The sequence below is a fragment of the Sprattus sprattus genome, assembly GCF_963457725.1.
Source record: "Sprattus sprattus genome assembly, chromosome: 12".
Classification (NCBI taxonomy): Eukaryota; Metazoa; Chordata; class Actinopteri; order Clupeiformes; family Clupeidae; genus Sprattus; species Sprattus sprattus.
The window spans coordinates 3,606,770-3,622,599 of record NC_137910.1 but is presented as its reverse complement, the minus strand read 5'-3'; the positions used below and the strand labels follow the sequence as shown (position 1 = coordinate 3,622,599).

General features: G+C 47.1%; 1 protein-coding gene across 10 annotated transcripts in view; it reads left to right on the top strand.

The window, feature by feature from the left end:
- The first annotated feature begins 5,599 nt into the window (after positions 1 to 5,599).
- The window catches only part of col13a1 (collagen, type XIII, alpha 1), a 67,918-nt gene continuing 57,687 nt past the window's right edge, over positions 5,600 to 15,830 (top strand). For all 10 annotated transcript variants that reach the window (XM_080849056.1, XM_080849059.1, XM_080849053.1 and 7 more), the window contains exons 1-3: positions 5,600 to 5,620; positions 10,275 to 10,310; positions 12,185 to 12,211. In XM_080849056.1, coding sequence (XP_080705182.1) covers positions 10,290 to 10,310; positions 12,185 to 12,211 — 48 coding nt within the window. In that variant the 5' untranslated portion in view covers positions 5,600 to 5,620; positions 10,275 to 10,289. The remainder of the gene's footprint in view (positions 5,621 to 10,274; positions 10,311 to 12,184; positions 12,212 to 15,830) is intronic.

The following is a 15,830-nucleotide window of genomic DNA, read 5'->3' as shown; positions in this document are numbered from 1 at the left end:
AGAGAGAGGGAGGAAGGATAGGAGAAACAGCACATGAGGAATTCTGGAGGAGCACACACACACACACTAACACTTGTCAGAGCACAGGAGGAGTTCTGGAGGAACACACACACTAACCCTGTCAGAGCCTTCAGGTTAGAGTCTCTACCTCACCTCATCAGCGTCCCTACATGGACCCACACAGAAACGTCTGGAAAGGGCTCTGATAGCAGTACTGGTGTCGCCAGCTTCCACTGTGTCTTAGTGTAGAGCCACGTGGTGTAGTCCAGGGTATACGCAGGTATACGGAGTATACCCACTTATTTATCAGCATTGCGTATACCCACTTCTCAAAACAGGGCGTTTTTATCCTGTGCTGCGTGGGCTGCTTAAAAAATGGCAAAATTCAAAGTACCCACTTCTCCAGGGACTACTACACCACTGGTAGAGCCACGTGGTAGCACAGAGGTCTGGAGGGGATACGGCCCAGATCTAGGTAAACCCAGACCAGATCCGGAGTCAGGGCATGTCTGGATTGGATCAGATCAGTGGAGGCAGGAGTCGTTCATTTCGACCCACTCAACTGACCCATTAAATATGACATTTGACAATTTTACCATTTATTGTCACTCATAAAACTCTAACCAGTGGTGTAGTGGTCCCTGGAGAAGTGGGTATACTCTTAATTTTCTTAAGCAGCCAATACACACAAGATAATTGCCCTGTTTTGAGAAGTGGGTATACGCAATGCTGACTGAAAAATAAGTGGGTAAACTCCGTATACCTGCGTATACCCTGGACTACACCACTGACTCTTAAGTATTACAGTCTTGGGCATTCATTTTTAAAGGCCTGGTCATTTTTTTGACCGAGGACACAACGAGAGTAACAATGTTTAATTGTTTGAAAAAGGATGTAGGTCAGGTGAAGGATATAACGAATCCTAATCAGTTTAAGAGGAATGAAAAGATTTTTTTTACTGGAGACTGAAGGATCAAAGTGGACTTTTTTGACCGGAACACACCACGAGGGGTACTGTGAGGTGTGCATGTCTGGTAGTTGGCGTGAGTGTGTGTGTGTGTGGTGTGTGTGTGTGTGTGTAGGATGTGAGGCTAGAGAGGGGCCGACGGCGGGGTGTAAAATTAGGTCTGCTGGCGACAGCTGTGTCCCACAGCAACAGGGTGAAGGACACACTCCCACACTGGGCCATGGCAGTGATTAAGCACACTCGCACACACACACACACACACACACACACACACACACACACACACACACACACACACACACACACACACACACACACACACACACACACTCGCACACACACACACACACACACACACACACACACACACACACACACACACACACACACACACACACACACACACACACACACACACACACAAACACACACACACACACACACACACACACACACACACACACACACACACAACACCGAACACACACACACACACACGAACACACACACACACACACACACACACACCGACACACCACACACACACACACCACACACACACACACACACACACACACACACACACACACACACACACACACACACACACACTCACACACACACACACACATACACGATTGGTCAGGGCAGTGATTAATCAACTAACAGTGGTGTTGAAAACGCACACATACACACGTGCATGCACAAACACACTGCACAGGATAAGACACTACAGTTTAGAGGAAGTAAAAAAATTGCACCATTAGGATGACAGACAAATTACTAATAGGCACGCACATTGTGCACACCTTTTTGTATCTCCATGCACACACACACACACACACACACACACACACACACACAGAGAGAGAGAGAGACACACACACAGAGACACATACCAGTACTCAGTTTAGTGACATCAATGACGCTTAGCATTGTATTGTGAAATCCAATGTTGGAAATAGCTTAGCTCCCTTTTTAAAAATAGGGCAGAGTGTGTCTGCTTCAATCATGTCGAATCACAGAGGAAGACAAGCCAATGAGGAAGTCACGCCCTGAACTTCTAATGGTGCTGAACGATTCATGATCTCTTGTCGGCATTGTGACCTTAACGATTTGTGAGTCGTCAGCAATTAGCAGTTGGAGCGTGTGACACCTCTGCCACGGCTTCAGATGAATGGTTTCTATGGTTTCCACTTACCTCTGCATTCCGAGCCATTATTTCGGCTAATGTCTGTTTTGTACATGAGTGTAGGTGTGTGTGTGTGTGTGTGTGTGTGTGTGTGTGTGTGTGTTGAGGGAGGTGATGTGTATGAATTAGCCCAGCTCTCTGTTGACACAAGCCTATTATGATAACACAATTACGCGTGTGAGCGCAACTGTACAAGAGGCTCACAAATTGGCCCTTTCCTGTTCCTGTCGGAAAGGAGCGCGGAGCAGAACACTCCACAGACATAATAATCTGTCACTCCCCACGGGTCACTGCAGCTGGGCCAGGACATCTGACCCTTGACCTTTACCTGTGGCCAAACACTGCCAGCAGCCTGAAGCAATCAGAGAGTGGGAGAGAGAGAGATTGAGATGGAGAGAGAGAGAGATGGAGAGAGAGAGAGGGAGAGAGAGAGGGGGAGAGAGAGAGATGGAGAGAGAGAGATGGAGAGAGAGATGGAGAGAGAGATGGATATGGAGAGAGAGAGAGATGGAGAGAGAGAGAGCGATGGAGAGAGAGAGAGAGAGAGAGATAGAGAGAGAGTAAGAGAGAGACAGAGTAAGAGAGAGAGAGATGGAGAGAGAGAGAGAGATGGAGAGAGAGAAAGATAGTGGGAGAGAGAGAGATGGAGAGAGAGTAAGAGAGAGACAGAGTAAGAGAGAGAGAGATGGAGAGAAAGAAAGATAGTGGGGGGAGAGAGAGATATATAGAGAGAGATGGCGATAGAGAGCAGGAGAGAGGGTGAGGTGGAGGGAGATAGAGAAAGAGAGAGGTAGAGGCATAGAGGTGTGAGAGAGATGGAGAAAAATATAGACAAAGAGAGAGAGAGAGAGAGAGAGAGAGAGCGAAACAGAGAGAGAGAGAGAGAGAGAGAGAGGAGAGAGAGAGAGAGCGAAACAGAGAGCGAGAGAGCGAAACAGAGAGCGAGAGTGAGAGAGAGAGAGAGAGAGAGGCAAGGTGGATATAAATGGAGGTATGATTGGAGTTGGACATGACTGATCGGTGTTCTTTCAGCTATTGATTTCTCTCCAGAAGCACTGGAACATGTGTGTGTGTGTGTGTGTGAGTGTGTGTGTGTAGACATCCGATCCTGGAGAGCGTTTATGCTGGAGACAAATGAGGCAGGAACATGAGCCCTGGCTGGACTGCAGCGAGCGGCAGAGAGAGCGGGTAAACACCAGGGGATCAGGAAGTCAGGGCTGGTCTGGCTACCCACACTCCTCTGGGAGCGGAGCTCCCCGCCCCGCGGCGGCCCACTTTACCCAGCAGCCCCCTGGAGGCACAGACGGCCCCTAAATGAGAGACATGTGTGTGTGTGGCTACCGTGGAAACCAAATGAGGGGTCTCTTCCGCTGGCTGACCCCTCGGGGCCCCTCCTCCCAAACTGGACCCCTGGGGGGTGGAAAGGGAGGGGGGGGGGGGTGAAGGATTGGCCAGGGGGACCCCATGAGAAGGCACCCATTAGGAGCCTGTTCACACTCAGACACTGTCCCCTGTGATACACACACACACACACACTCATACAATACACACACACACACACAGGCATATGAACATACCAACACACTAAAAACCATTTACTGGCACACTCAAACGTGCACACACATGCTCACTCACACACTCACACACACACACATTCACACATGTATGCACTAATGTCCTGTGAAAAGGGACCATTTGCAGGCCTGCGGCCTTTTAACACCTAGGTCACCAGGGACACCCACATATGCGCACACACACACACACACACACACACATACGCATGTTCCATGACATATGCCCCTTAGCCTGATTCCACTCAACCCTAAACATCACGCCATGAGTTTGACACACATTACTATTTTTCAAGAGCATCGAAACAGACTCACACTGACTGATGCACATACAGACACACAGACACACAGACACATACACACACACACACACACACAGACACAGACACACAGACACATACACTCACACTGACTGATGCACACACACAGACACACACAGACACACACACTGCGACAGTCACGTACCCGTCCACAAGCATATACCCTGTCTTATCGCTGTCTTCTTGTCTCTGTATCTCCCTGATCCTCTGGCCCAGTGGTTCAGGTTACTGTGGGGCCCCGTTGGTCTCTATTTGAGACGGGTCCCCTGGGTTCGGCCCTTTGGCTTTGGCCCCTGGGGCTGTGCTCTGGGCAGCAGCTAAATGGCGTGTGTGTGTATGTGTGTGTGTGTGTGTGTGTGTGTGTGTGTGTGTGTGTGGAGATAAGAGGGGATCACAGAGTGGGCCGCTCGTAGAGATAGACACCGGTTTATTATTACTCAAAGTACAGGCCTGGTCTCTCAGGACGTCGCATTTTCAACAGCAGACCAAGAATAACACACACACACACGCACGCACACACACACACACACACACACATACACACACACACACACACACACACACACACGGACTCTTACACACAGCTCATTGTAGCGTTGTGAATGAGTGGGAGCCAATCAGCACTTGATCTTGTCCAGTGAGCCCACATGCCCTTCAGCGTGGTGCCTCAGACAAACATCACCTGTTTCCCCCTCTCCGCTTTGATCTCCGTGGTGACCGCCGCGCGCTTGGCAACGGAGCTGTGAAGAGATGAACCCCCCGCTGCTGTTCGCCCCTCTCTGGCCCGCCGAGCGCTTGCGTTAGAAAGGTCACCGGGTCGTCTCAGACCGCAGAGATAATCCACTTCCTGAAGCAGGCAGCGTTTGTTTGACGCTGATTTTTTTTGTCGGTGTAGTGGCCTATCATCGTCTTTCCCGAGAGAGGCTTAGCGAGTCTGCAGAGTACAGATTTTGGGGATGACTGGAAGCTTACTCATTGTTTGCCTAAAACTTTCTTCAAAAAGAACTCCCTTTGCATGTCTGAACTATTTAAAAAGTTTGTCTGTTACAGAGTTAAATGGATCACCTTTTATGTTGAGGAGAGTGTATTGTCTTGTATTTCATTGTCAAACTCCATATATCAATTACACAAGTTACAACATTTAACTTCATCCAAATTCCTTTAAATTGTAGTCCTCCTCAACATAAAACACTGTCTTGTGATGCAACATGTGGTGTCTCTGATGTGGAATGCTGTGTGTGACCTACATGTTTGCCTGTGCACTACCTTTAGCCTTGCCAAAATAAAATGCATTTATTTCTGTTGCATTGTTCAAAAAAATCTGAAAAAGATGAAAATGTAATTGTAACTGTAATTGTTTAGATCTACTATAGTCAATGTGAGTTGTACGTAGCTAAAAGTTGTTTTTAATTTTATTATGGCTTGGCAAATTGTGTGGTGATTTCTGGCCTAGATATTTAGACCTATTTTCTATTTTCTGTGATGTTGTCAAAGTTCACTCTTTCTATTTTGTACTTTTTTGTTTTCTCTCACCCTTTTTCAGGGTCCACCTGGTCGCTCTGGCTTTCCGGTAACTGTCCTTAAACTGATGTCTTGTCTGTCCGTTTGTCTTTTAGTCTGTCCATTCTCATGTCCTATCTTTCTTCCCGTTGCCTGTGTGTTCGTGTGTGTGTGTGTGTGTGTTTGTCTTTTTCTGAGTCTTTATTTGAGATTCATTTGTGATCTGTAGTGCCTTTCATGAGAAGCTGTTTAGTTTTTCTGAATCCTATTTGGCCCTGAGCTCAAGCCATTGTTTACCCAACCGTCCGATTCTTAAAGAGTTCTAGGTTCCGTGATTGGACCGCTGACAGCTTCTTAGGTCAGGCACACAGAGAGCAATTCATGGCGGGGAGGGGAGGGGGGGGACAGGAGCACATCTCAGTTAGTGTGGAGAGCCAATCAGCACAGAGATACATCCATCAAATGGCCAATAAAAGTGCACACAAGCTAAAGTTCAGTCCCCGATTTGGATCCATTTCACCAAAGTACGGTAAGAATGGTTCCGTATTCAGTCATGATCGGTCAACTCAGATCAGATCAGGTAATAATAATAATAATCCATTTTATTTTTAACGCACTGTCATCATGGAGGTTCACTCAAAGGTAGAGACTACTTTGATCTGATGGTAAAGTGAATCTATTCAGTGTTCAAAAAAACAGTGCTTTGGCAATAGTGTTGCTCTTGCATTTGGTTGAAAGAAGTGCTCTTCATTGCACAGGTCTGGGTATGTCCTCCTCCCCTCTGAGCTTTTTTAACTCTCTTTTAGCCGATAGTGTTACTAACTGTGATGCACACACATATGGTCTCTATCACAGCTCGTTCAAGGGAGGCCATCTTAGATGTGAACTCAGATCTCCTCTGCCACTCTCTGTCTGCCAAGTCCCTCTGAGTCCTGACAGGTTTGCTCAACACTTAACACGGAATGAGAGAAAGAGAGAGAGGGGGGAGGAGGAATGAAAGAGAGAGACAGAGACAGAGAGAGGGGGGAGGAGGAATGAAAGAGAGAGACAGAGACAGAGAGAGAGGGGGGGGGGGGGGGGGGGGTCGGAACGAAAGAGTGGGGTAGGAGAGAACGGAAAACGTCAGGTTCGGCCAGTTCAGGAGTTGCAAAGGAGTAGTTGACAGGTTTGGTCAAAGCTAGGTTGTTTCCACTGCCAAGGAATTTGATTGATTGCCGCGTCAAAAGCCCTGGAAATGAAATCATAAGTTCTCCTGACAGAATGTAAGGATGTGGTTTTGCACAATAAAGTTTCGCTCTTCCACTCCAGGGTCCCATGGCGTTAGTTCCCATGATGCACTAGCCCTGGAAGCACACAGATGCTTATTTTTTTGTGTATGAAACTTAGAACATGTTTATGTTTTATCCTATAAAAAAGGGTACAGGTGTTTGTCATAAGGATTGTAATACTTAGTACTTCAATGAGTTCAGCATGTAGAGTCAGCATGTGGCATAAGAACTTCAAATTTAGCCTTCAAAAGCATTTAGCATAAACCCAGGACATTCCCTTAAAAATAGTAATAAATAATAAAGATAATGATAAAAATTAAAAATAGAAGTCTGACAGTTATTAAAGAGTACCAACACAATGTAGTGGCTAGTGGTAGTTTTCAATGCCAAACTCTATCAGCCTAAAGAACAAGCCATGATCACAGAGCGAGGCTAAATGTGTCTCTTCTTGACCAGGGACAGATCTATGACATCAGCATTCCATCAGACATGACCAATCAAACATGCACATTAGTGATCATAAGAAGCTCTTAAAGAGCGCTGTGACTCAGCTGTAACTGCATTAGCGTAGCAGCAACATTAGCGTAACAGCAACATTAGCCTAGCAGCAACATTAGCCTAGCAGCAACATTAGCGTAGCAACAGCCGCTCAGGGCAGAAGAGGTGAGATTAGAGTCCAGCTGCAGGATGAAGAGCGTCATGAAGAGATGACGGCTGTTCTCCCATCAGGACCCTGGACAGGGCCCCAGCCAAGCTCTCTCTCTCTCTCTTTTACTCTCTCTCTCTCTCTCTGTCTCTCCTTCTCTCTCTCTCTCTATCTCTCTCTCTCTCTCTCTCACTCACTCTCTCTCTCCCTCTCTCTTTCTCGCTTTCTCTCTCTCTCCCTCTCTCTCCCTCTCCCTCTCCCTCTCCCTCTTTCTCTCTCTCTCTCTGTCTCTCTCTCTCTGCCTGTCTCTCTCTCTCTCTCATTCTCCCCCTCTCTCCCGCTCTCTCTCTCTCTCTCTCTCTCTCTCTCTCTCTCTCTCTCTCTCTCTCTCTCTCCAGAGGCCAGAGCCTTGATGAGGGAGCAGCTTCTGAGTCGCAACAGAGCACTACTGTTCCCTAATGGGCCGCGGTGAAGAGAGCTAACCCTGGGGATTTAGATGTGCAGGCAGTTTACAGTAGGACTCGGCCCAAGACCTAAGGGCATCACAGTGCTTCAGATACACCAGGAACAGACTCATGAAAGACAACAGGAGAGAAATTCAGATAGATCAGATCTAAGAACCCATTTGATCATTTCAGAATGCTTTCAAACCATCTGATATAAGAAAGGGAACTTTAAAGTCACGCCCTCACTTCTAGTGTAAAATCCACTAGTCCTGAATAAAAAATGACAGAAAATTAACACTTTAAGGAAATAGCCTTGTACCTCAGCACAGACAGCCACAAACAGAAAATGAACACTCTGTACGGTCCCTCTCTCTCCTGGCCTGGCACTGAAACTGTGCTGTAGCAGATGTTTGCTGAGATCGGTGTAGGTGACTTACGAGAGCCTATAGCAGCCCTACTACTCCCCGTCCTCGTCACCTCCCCCACACACAGACACACTCCTGCGCGCGTTTCCATGATGCATCCTCAGAGTGAGTCGTCAAAAATCTGTCACCGCGTGGGCGGCCGGTCACCTCCTGAGGCCCCATAAAAACTCACCTCAGGCATGAGCTCACACACACACACACACACACACACACACACACACACACACACACACACACACACACACACACACACACACACACCTCAGGCATGGGCTCCTTCACGTAGTAGTAACTCACCGTAAGTCATTACTGTCTGGCAGCCTCAAACGTCTGCTTGCAGTCAGGACTCGCACTCACACAAAAAAACATGCTGTCTTCTCCCAGTCAGGACTAACACACACACATGCGCGCACACACACACACACACACACACACAAACGTGTTTGCTCCCAGTCAGGACTCTCTCTCTTTTGCCGAAATCTGTAAAAGCTCCTTTATACATGAAACCATAGACCCCCACGTGACAAATCCCAATGCAACCCCTGATTAAAACGTAGTCTTAAAACTATTCAAAACAACTAGTATAATAACTGTTTAGTTACATGTTAATTAACATACTTCTTACAATATTTATAAATAAATAATTTATTTTTATGTACATGTTACTTCATAGGCTATACTCAAATGATACATAAAAGGTCCGGAGACATAATATCTATTTACACTAACATACCTATACCTATGTGTTTCACAAATGGAAATTAAATAGATTAAATAGACCACTATGGCCACCCAAATGGATATTTATGTTCCTCAACGTCTCCCTGTCGGACAGGGCAGTTAAATCTGTTACCTTCAGACTACACACATAGGACAGGAACCCCCTAATTAGATGCACAGAACCAGAGTTTCCTAAGGGAAGACCACAAGCCCCGCTTGTAGAACCACAGGTTCCGCTGTGTGTGTCACACTAAACCGAATACACCGAGTTACCTCAGCCTGCCAGCGTGTTCTTTTTTATAAAACCACGTTAAAACACACACACCCAATTTTACCTCAGCGTGACTGTGTGAGCCATTTTTAATGTGACATCAAAGGCAGCTAGTATGAGGTAGAATACATTACCTTCTTGTCTGATGTGTCGGAGAGTGAAATTAATCACGGAGGCTGACGTACTGAAGTGAACTTGGAGAGAAGCCATGAAATCTGTGAAAGCTCTGAAACAGACTAAAAACAGACTTATTTTTTAAGTGGCTTCAGTAGCTGGAAAACATATGACTATTTAATGACCTTCACGGAATGTAAATTAACATTAATTAAGTTCAATTAATCAACCGTGATGCTTGGTTGCTAACCACAAAACAACCCTCTCTGCACTCCAATGAAAGACATCTGCATCATTTTGTTTTTGATCACATCTTTACCACTGGCCTTGGCAGGAATAAGGCAATGGCCACATTTATGGTTTCCAGTCCTAGAATAAATACAGTGCCTCATCTACAACTCTTTGCTTGGTAGTAGTAGGAAGCCACTCTGCTCTGCTTAACATCACATCCTCTCAACCTCTCAGATAAAGTTGATTGATTACTATTCCTGTGCATAGAAAAGAACAGGATAATAATTAACAGGCATGTGCATCTCTTATGTGCATGATGCATAGAGCTCAGAAGCCTGTAGCTGTAGCAAATCCTTGCATTATACTGGACACACAATGCATTATCAATGTGCATATAATATGATTTCTACTGAGGTGGTCATGCACTGGAAGTGTTCTCATTAGGTTGTAAATAGTTGCTGGGGTAGCAGCAAGCACTGGTGAGGGTGGTGATGTTTGTGAGGACAAGCTGCTTGGCTTGGCTAGAGATGCTAGAGAGAGATCCATTGTGATCCAAGAGCCCCTCCTCACCATTCTTTCAACTCACTTTGCTTTGATCATTAGGGGGACAAAGGAAGTATGGGGATACCTGGACGAATGGTGAGTGCTTCCAGAATGCCGTAGAACCTTCTAGAATATTGAGTTAGCCTTGTGGAACTTTTTGTTGCCATAAAAAACATCCAGATTGTTAAAGCTTCTAGAATGTGTTTCTAGAATGTTAGGTTCTAGAACAGCCCATGGGTCGTCTGCAGCCTGAGTTTTACCTTCATGGGCTGAGTGGGGTGGTTACTATGGGACTTCTCTTGCCACAAACAAAGAGACTGTCTTCTGTTTGATGTGCCAGACACCCATTGCCATGGTCCAAACATTTCTCTCAGGGGCTGTGATGGCATATTAATTAAGAGTTATGTAGTTAGGAATTCTTTAGCTACGTTTAAATCAAGATTCCACAGAGACGTTAGTGGAGGAGGACAAAACTCAGTAAAAGAAAAATCCTCTACAAAAAAAACTAAAACCTCTGTTCAACAAGCTTATTGTCACAGCCAATCATATTATTATCAAATGGCTTCTAAATCAAATGAAAACTTTTGCTTTTGTGCTTTTGATTTCATTTGCTTCTAATATTTTGTGTCCATGACATTTCACAAACCCACACGGTACAGGTGACCCCTTGATGTGTGTAAACGCCATTAAGATCATATCATCACCCACACGAGGCCAGCAGCCATCAGCGCTTTATCCCACAGCAGCAGAGCAGTCTGTGCCCCAGGAATGCCTTATAGTGTCCTCATGAATGCTTTAATATCCCATAATTCACCCTGTGAGGTTTCTATGGCGACGATGCAGCATTGTTTCCAGGAGGTCTGAAATTCAGCAGCTTTTTTTTTGTCTGATTTTACGAAGAAACATGGCTTCCTAATATTTCAAAATGATTTTATTTTGGATGTGGATCCATCCGCACATGTTTTATCAGTGAAGATTTAAACAATAGACTTGGGAGAGTTGGGTCTCCTTGTTCCCCAAAGCCTCCTTCAAGAGGCGGAAATCGACATCTAGTTGCTCACCAGATTTGGAAAAGCATCTCTGGACGGTGACCCAGAATGTGTGTTTTTTCTCCGAAAGTTCAGTCCGCAAAGACATATTTTATGATAAGATGAGAAAAGCAGTAGAGGGCTTAAGTCACCACCCCCAAGTATTTAAGCATTGAGGCCTATTTCCTTATTAACTGAGATTTGTGTCTTTGGCCATTCGGCGTCAGCACTCCTGGATGTAGGAATTCAAACTTTCAAACCCTGCACACACTCTGATCCCTCCTCTAACCTGACTTTGGACATCAGCCCCTGCTAGGTATCTCCCCCACCCCTACACACACACACTCTGACACACACACATGACCCCTTCTCCAAGTCACCTCCCGCCCTCCCTCTCGTTAGCAGTTCCCTGGCTGTGTGGTCCCCACTGTGCGATCCGCCTCAGTGCTCCATATTTCACACGGTCAGGAGATCCTAGCGAGTAATGTTGGATCCTCTCAGGGAAGGCCTAAGCGTTGTTGTTTTTTCTTTCACGACTTATCCCTCACTCCCTCGTTCCCTCATTCCCTCGTTCCCTCTCCGACCGCCTCTTTTAACGCCGGCCAGGCCGGTCTGTGAGAAAAGTCAGACAATTTTCCCAGACAGATGTCCCTATTACTCCCAATAGTCTGGGTGATATTTAAAGACACTTTAGCGTTCAGACCAGTTTTAAAAGGGAATAAATAAATAAATAAATAAAAACTTATTCTGGCCCCCTCCTCTTGGCCCCTCCCTCTCCTGTGCCTCCTGGTGACTCTGTTACCTTTTCACCTTTTGACCTCTTGACCTCTTGCATGCTCTGGTCCGTGTGTCCTCTCCATACTTCCCTAACCCCCACTTCCTCTCTTTGTGTCTCTCCCTCACCTCACTCTGCATGTCACTCTGTCTGCCGGGACTGTCCAGGGCTTAAATGGACGGCTGGGGGACAAGGTAAGTGTGTGTCTGGGTGTGTGTTAGGATGGGAAGGAGGAGGAGGGCCTCGGACACCAGGTGTGTGTGTGTGTGTGTGTGTGTGTCCAGGTGTCAGTGGGATGTGTGTGTGTGTGTTTCTCGTAGGGTTGGTTGCTTGTTTGCTACACAGTCAGTATTAGTGTAGGAGTGTGAGGTTTCTAGTAGAAGTTATGTTGTGAGTTTTATATTGTACTTCAAATAGTTTGAGAAAGCAGGTCTAGTTTAAGTGAATAGTCTTATGGATCAGAGGACTATTAGATGTAAGACATGAGATCAGTCTGAACGTCTGAGGACAAGATTTTCCCTCAGTTGAATCCATGTTCCCATGTTGAATCTCCATGTGGAGTCTTTTTACGATGCTGTTTTGCTTCTGGGCTGTGGATTGAGGAGCGATTGTTTTCCTGTGTGTGTGTCTGTGTGTGTGTGTGTGTGTGTGTGTGTGTGTCAGTGTGTGTCTGTGGCTCGGGTCCATTCCCACATGGTTATGCATGCATGGGTGTTTATGCACAAGGTGCTCTATCAGGCACTCAGGGACTCTCTCCAGGACCAGACACGGTTCAGGACCCTCCGTAGGCCCCGACATGGGTCAGCTGCGGGGGACCAGGACTCCCACACCCTCAGGAACAAATAGCGCTGATCTGGCCCTGATCTGGCCCTGATATGGCCTTGATCTGGCCCAAATCCATGACAGGGTCAGCTGTCTTTTGGGAACATGGTGGTTGTGCTATAGGGAGTCACTGTCCCAGCCCAGACCTGTGTGTGTGTGTGTGTGTGTGTGTGTGTGTGTGTGTGTGTGTTTGTGTGTGTTTCTGTGTGTGTGTGTGTGTGTGTGTGTGTGTGTGTGTGTGTCTGTGAGTGTGAGTGTGAGTGTGAGTGTGAGTGTGAGTGTGAGTCTGTGTCTGTGTCTGTGTCTGTGTCTATGTGTGTTTCTGTGTGTGTGTGTGTGTGTGTGTGTGTGTGTGTGTAGGGGTGTGTCAGGGGTTACCTGGGTGTTAAAGAGGCAACCATTTTCACAGGTAGACGTGGTTTATATTGGCTGGGAAGAGGTCTTTCATTTTAAGAAGGCCTCGGGGTCACATTGTAGAAGCAATTTCCCACAATGGTTGAGTTACCTGAGTTTAGTCCCTGCAAAGTGGTCCTGTTCAAAATCATTGTTTGCAGACTGCTGTAGGACTCAGAGGGGAGGAAGATTATGCAGATGGTGTGCACTGATGTTTTCAAGACCCATTTGGACCATAAAGTTGAGCTGTGGAAAATCCTCTGAAGTCCTACCAGATATCAGGCTTCTCCCCACTACATTCTGTGGTCCTAGTTATTGCAGGTTGTAGATTTAAAATGTCTTTGTGACCCTTAGCATAGTAGCTTGGTGTGCGGTTGAAACAAAACAGCGTTCCTTTTTTTGGCACTGCTGTCGACCCACTAAAGAGGTTGCGTTGTGACCCAGCAGTTGAGGGGAATAGCCACATGAAGACCAGACATGGCTCAGTTCCGATCTGTGGAGTTCCGATCTGTGATGTTCCGATCTGTGGAGTTCCGATCTGTGGGAGACCACAGTAACGAGGGAAGACAGGAAGAACACGAGAGAGAGAGAGAAAAGAGAGGGAGAGAGGGAATGACAGAAAGAGAGAGAGGGACAAGGACACACAGCGGAGGGAACATTTTTCCCATCAGTCTCTGTCACCGGAATGTGTGCCGTAAGTGAAGAAGCCGACCTCCAGGGTGGCGTGAGCCAGTGAGGCGTTGTTCCATGTCTGGCATTGAGGGGATTCTGGGAAAAAAAAGCCCTGTGGAGTGCGGTAATGTGACCACCAAGCCTGCGCTGTGCTATGCACACACACAGACACATGCATACACACACACACACACACACACACACACACACACACACACACACACACACACACACACACACACACACACACACACACACACACACACACACACACACACACACACACACACACAGACGTGGACTAGCACGAAAGGGTGTCCTCTGGAAGTACCGCACAGATCCCGCTCCAGAGCAATCTATCAGGCCTCTGGTTTCTCCACTCCGATTGTTTGAGGAGGGCTGGGTGCTCTCCGGTTTCTTCATGTGCGGTTAACCATGGGCTTCCTTGTGAGAGAACGCCTGATGGAGAGAGAGATGCTGGCCGTAGATCTTCATTAAGAATCAAAGCAGCCCCTCAGGCAGGGCCAGCGAGAGAGAAAGAGAGAGAGAGAGAGAGAAAGGGAGAGAGAGAGAGAGAGAGAGGAAGGGAGAGAAAGAAAGAGAGAGAGAGATGGAGTGGGAGAAGGGGAGGAGGACCACTTGCCAGATTCCCCTCTCCAAACAAAATAAATCTTGAGGGATATTTTGGGGTGGCAGAGTGTGGAGAAAGCCAGACGACGTGACAAGAAGGAAAGAAAGAGAGGAGAAGAGAGAAGAAGAAGGGATGGATGATGGATTGTTGAAGCCGCGGATGAAGCTCTGAGTCCTAGTTACTCCAGTATGATGGGAACAGGAGAGGGAAGGCTGGAAAAGAGGAGAGGAAGTCTGCTAAACTCATCTAATCTCGCTCCCTCCCTCATGTTCCATATTCTGGCGTATACACGGATAGAGATGGAGAGTGTGTTTGTGTGCGTGCATGCAAATCTTTACTTGTTTCTTGTTGTTGTGTGTGCATGTCAGTATGTGTGTGTGTGTGTGTGTGTGTGTGTGCGTGTGTGCGAGTGTGTGTGTGTGTGTGTGTGTGTGTTTGTGTGTGCGTGTGTGCGTGTGTGCGTGTGTGTCTATGTGTGTGTGTGTGTGTGTGTGTGTGTGTGTGTGTGTGTGTGTGTGTGTGTGTTGTAGTTAAATGATGCTTTTCCGTGTAGACCCCCACAGCTGTAACACCATCCTCAGCCTCTCTGTTCATTCAGCTCAGGAATCTCACTCAAGGCCACAGCAGGTTAACCACAGCCTCTCCAGCTATTTTCCTCCGCTTACTCTCCTCAAAGTGCCACCCCCCTCCCTCCCCTCCCCCCACCACAACTACCCCAGCAGCTCCCCCTTGCCAACCACAGGCTGCTATTGACTCTCCTGGCTCCCCCATCTACCACAGACCCCCACCCCTCCCCCCCTCTCTGCTGAGGAACATTAACATCACCTGGCTTGTGATGGATGTGTGGGGCAGCACGGAGATGGCCCCACTGATAGAGTTTCAGCTGCACACCGCTGCACAGCGGGCTGCGGCCTCATTAAGGAAAGTGCTGGAAAGACAAAACTGCAGAAACCCGTCTGGTCCGCTCTGGAGTGAATGTAGTCTGGCTGAGCTGGCCTAGCATGGTTTGGATCTGGGGTAGTCTAGGTTGGTCTGGGTCTAGTCTGGTCTGGTTGTTCTCTGGTGTGGATGGTTATGATATGGTGCAGTCTTGTCTTGTCTTCTCTGGTGTGGGTGGGTATGGTGTAATCTTACCATACTGTGGTGTAATCTTGACATACTTACCACACATACCTTTATCAGGTGTTGACTAGGCTAGTCCATTTTAGTCTAGTCTTCAGGTATTGTCTGGTCTAGTGTAGTCTAACCTAGTCTCCCTTGGTCTGGTATGGTCTGTTGAAGTTTGGATCCAGTTT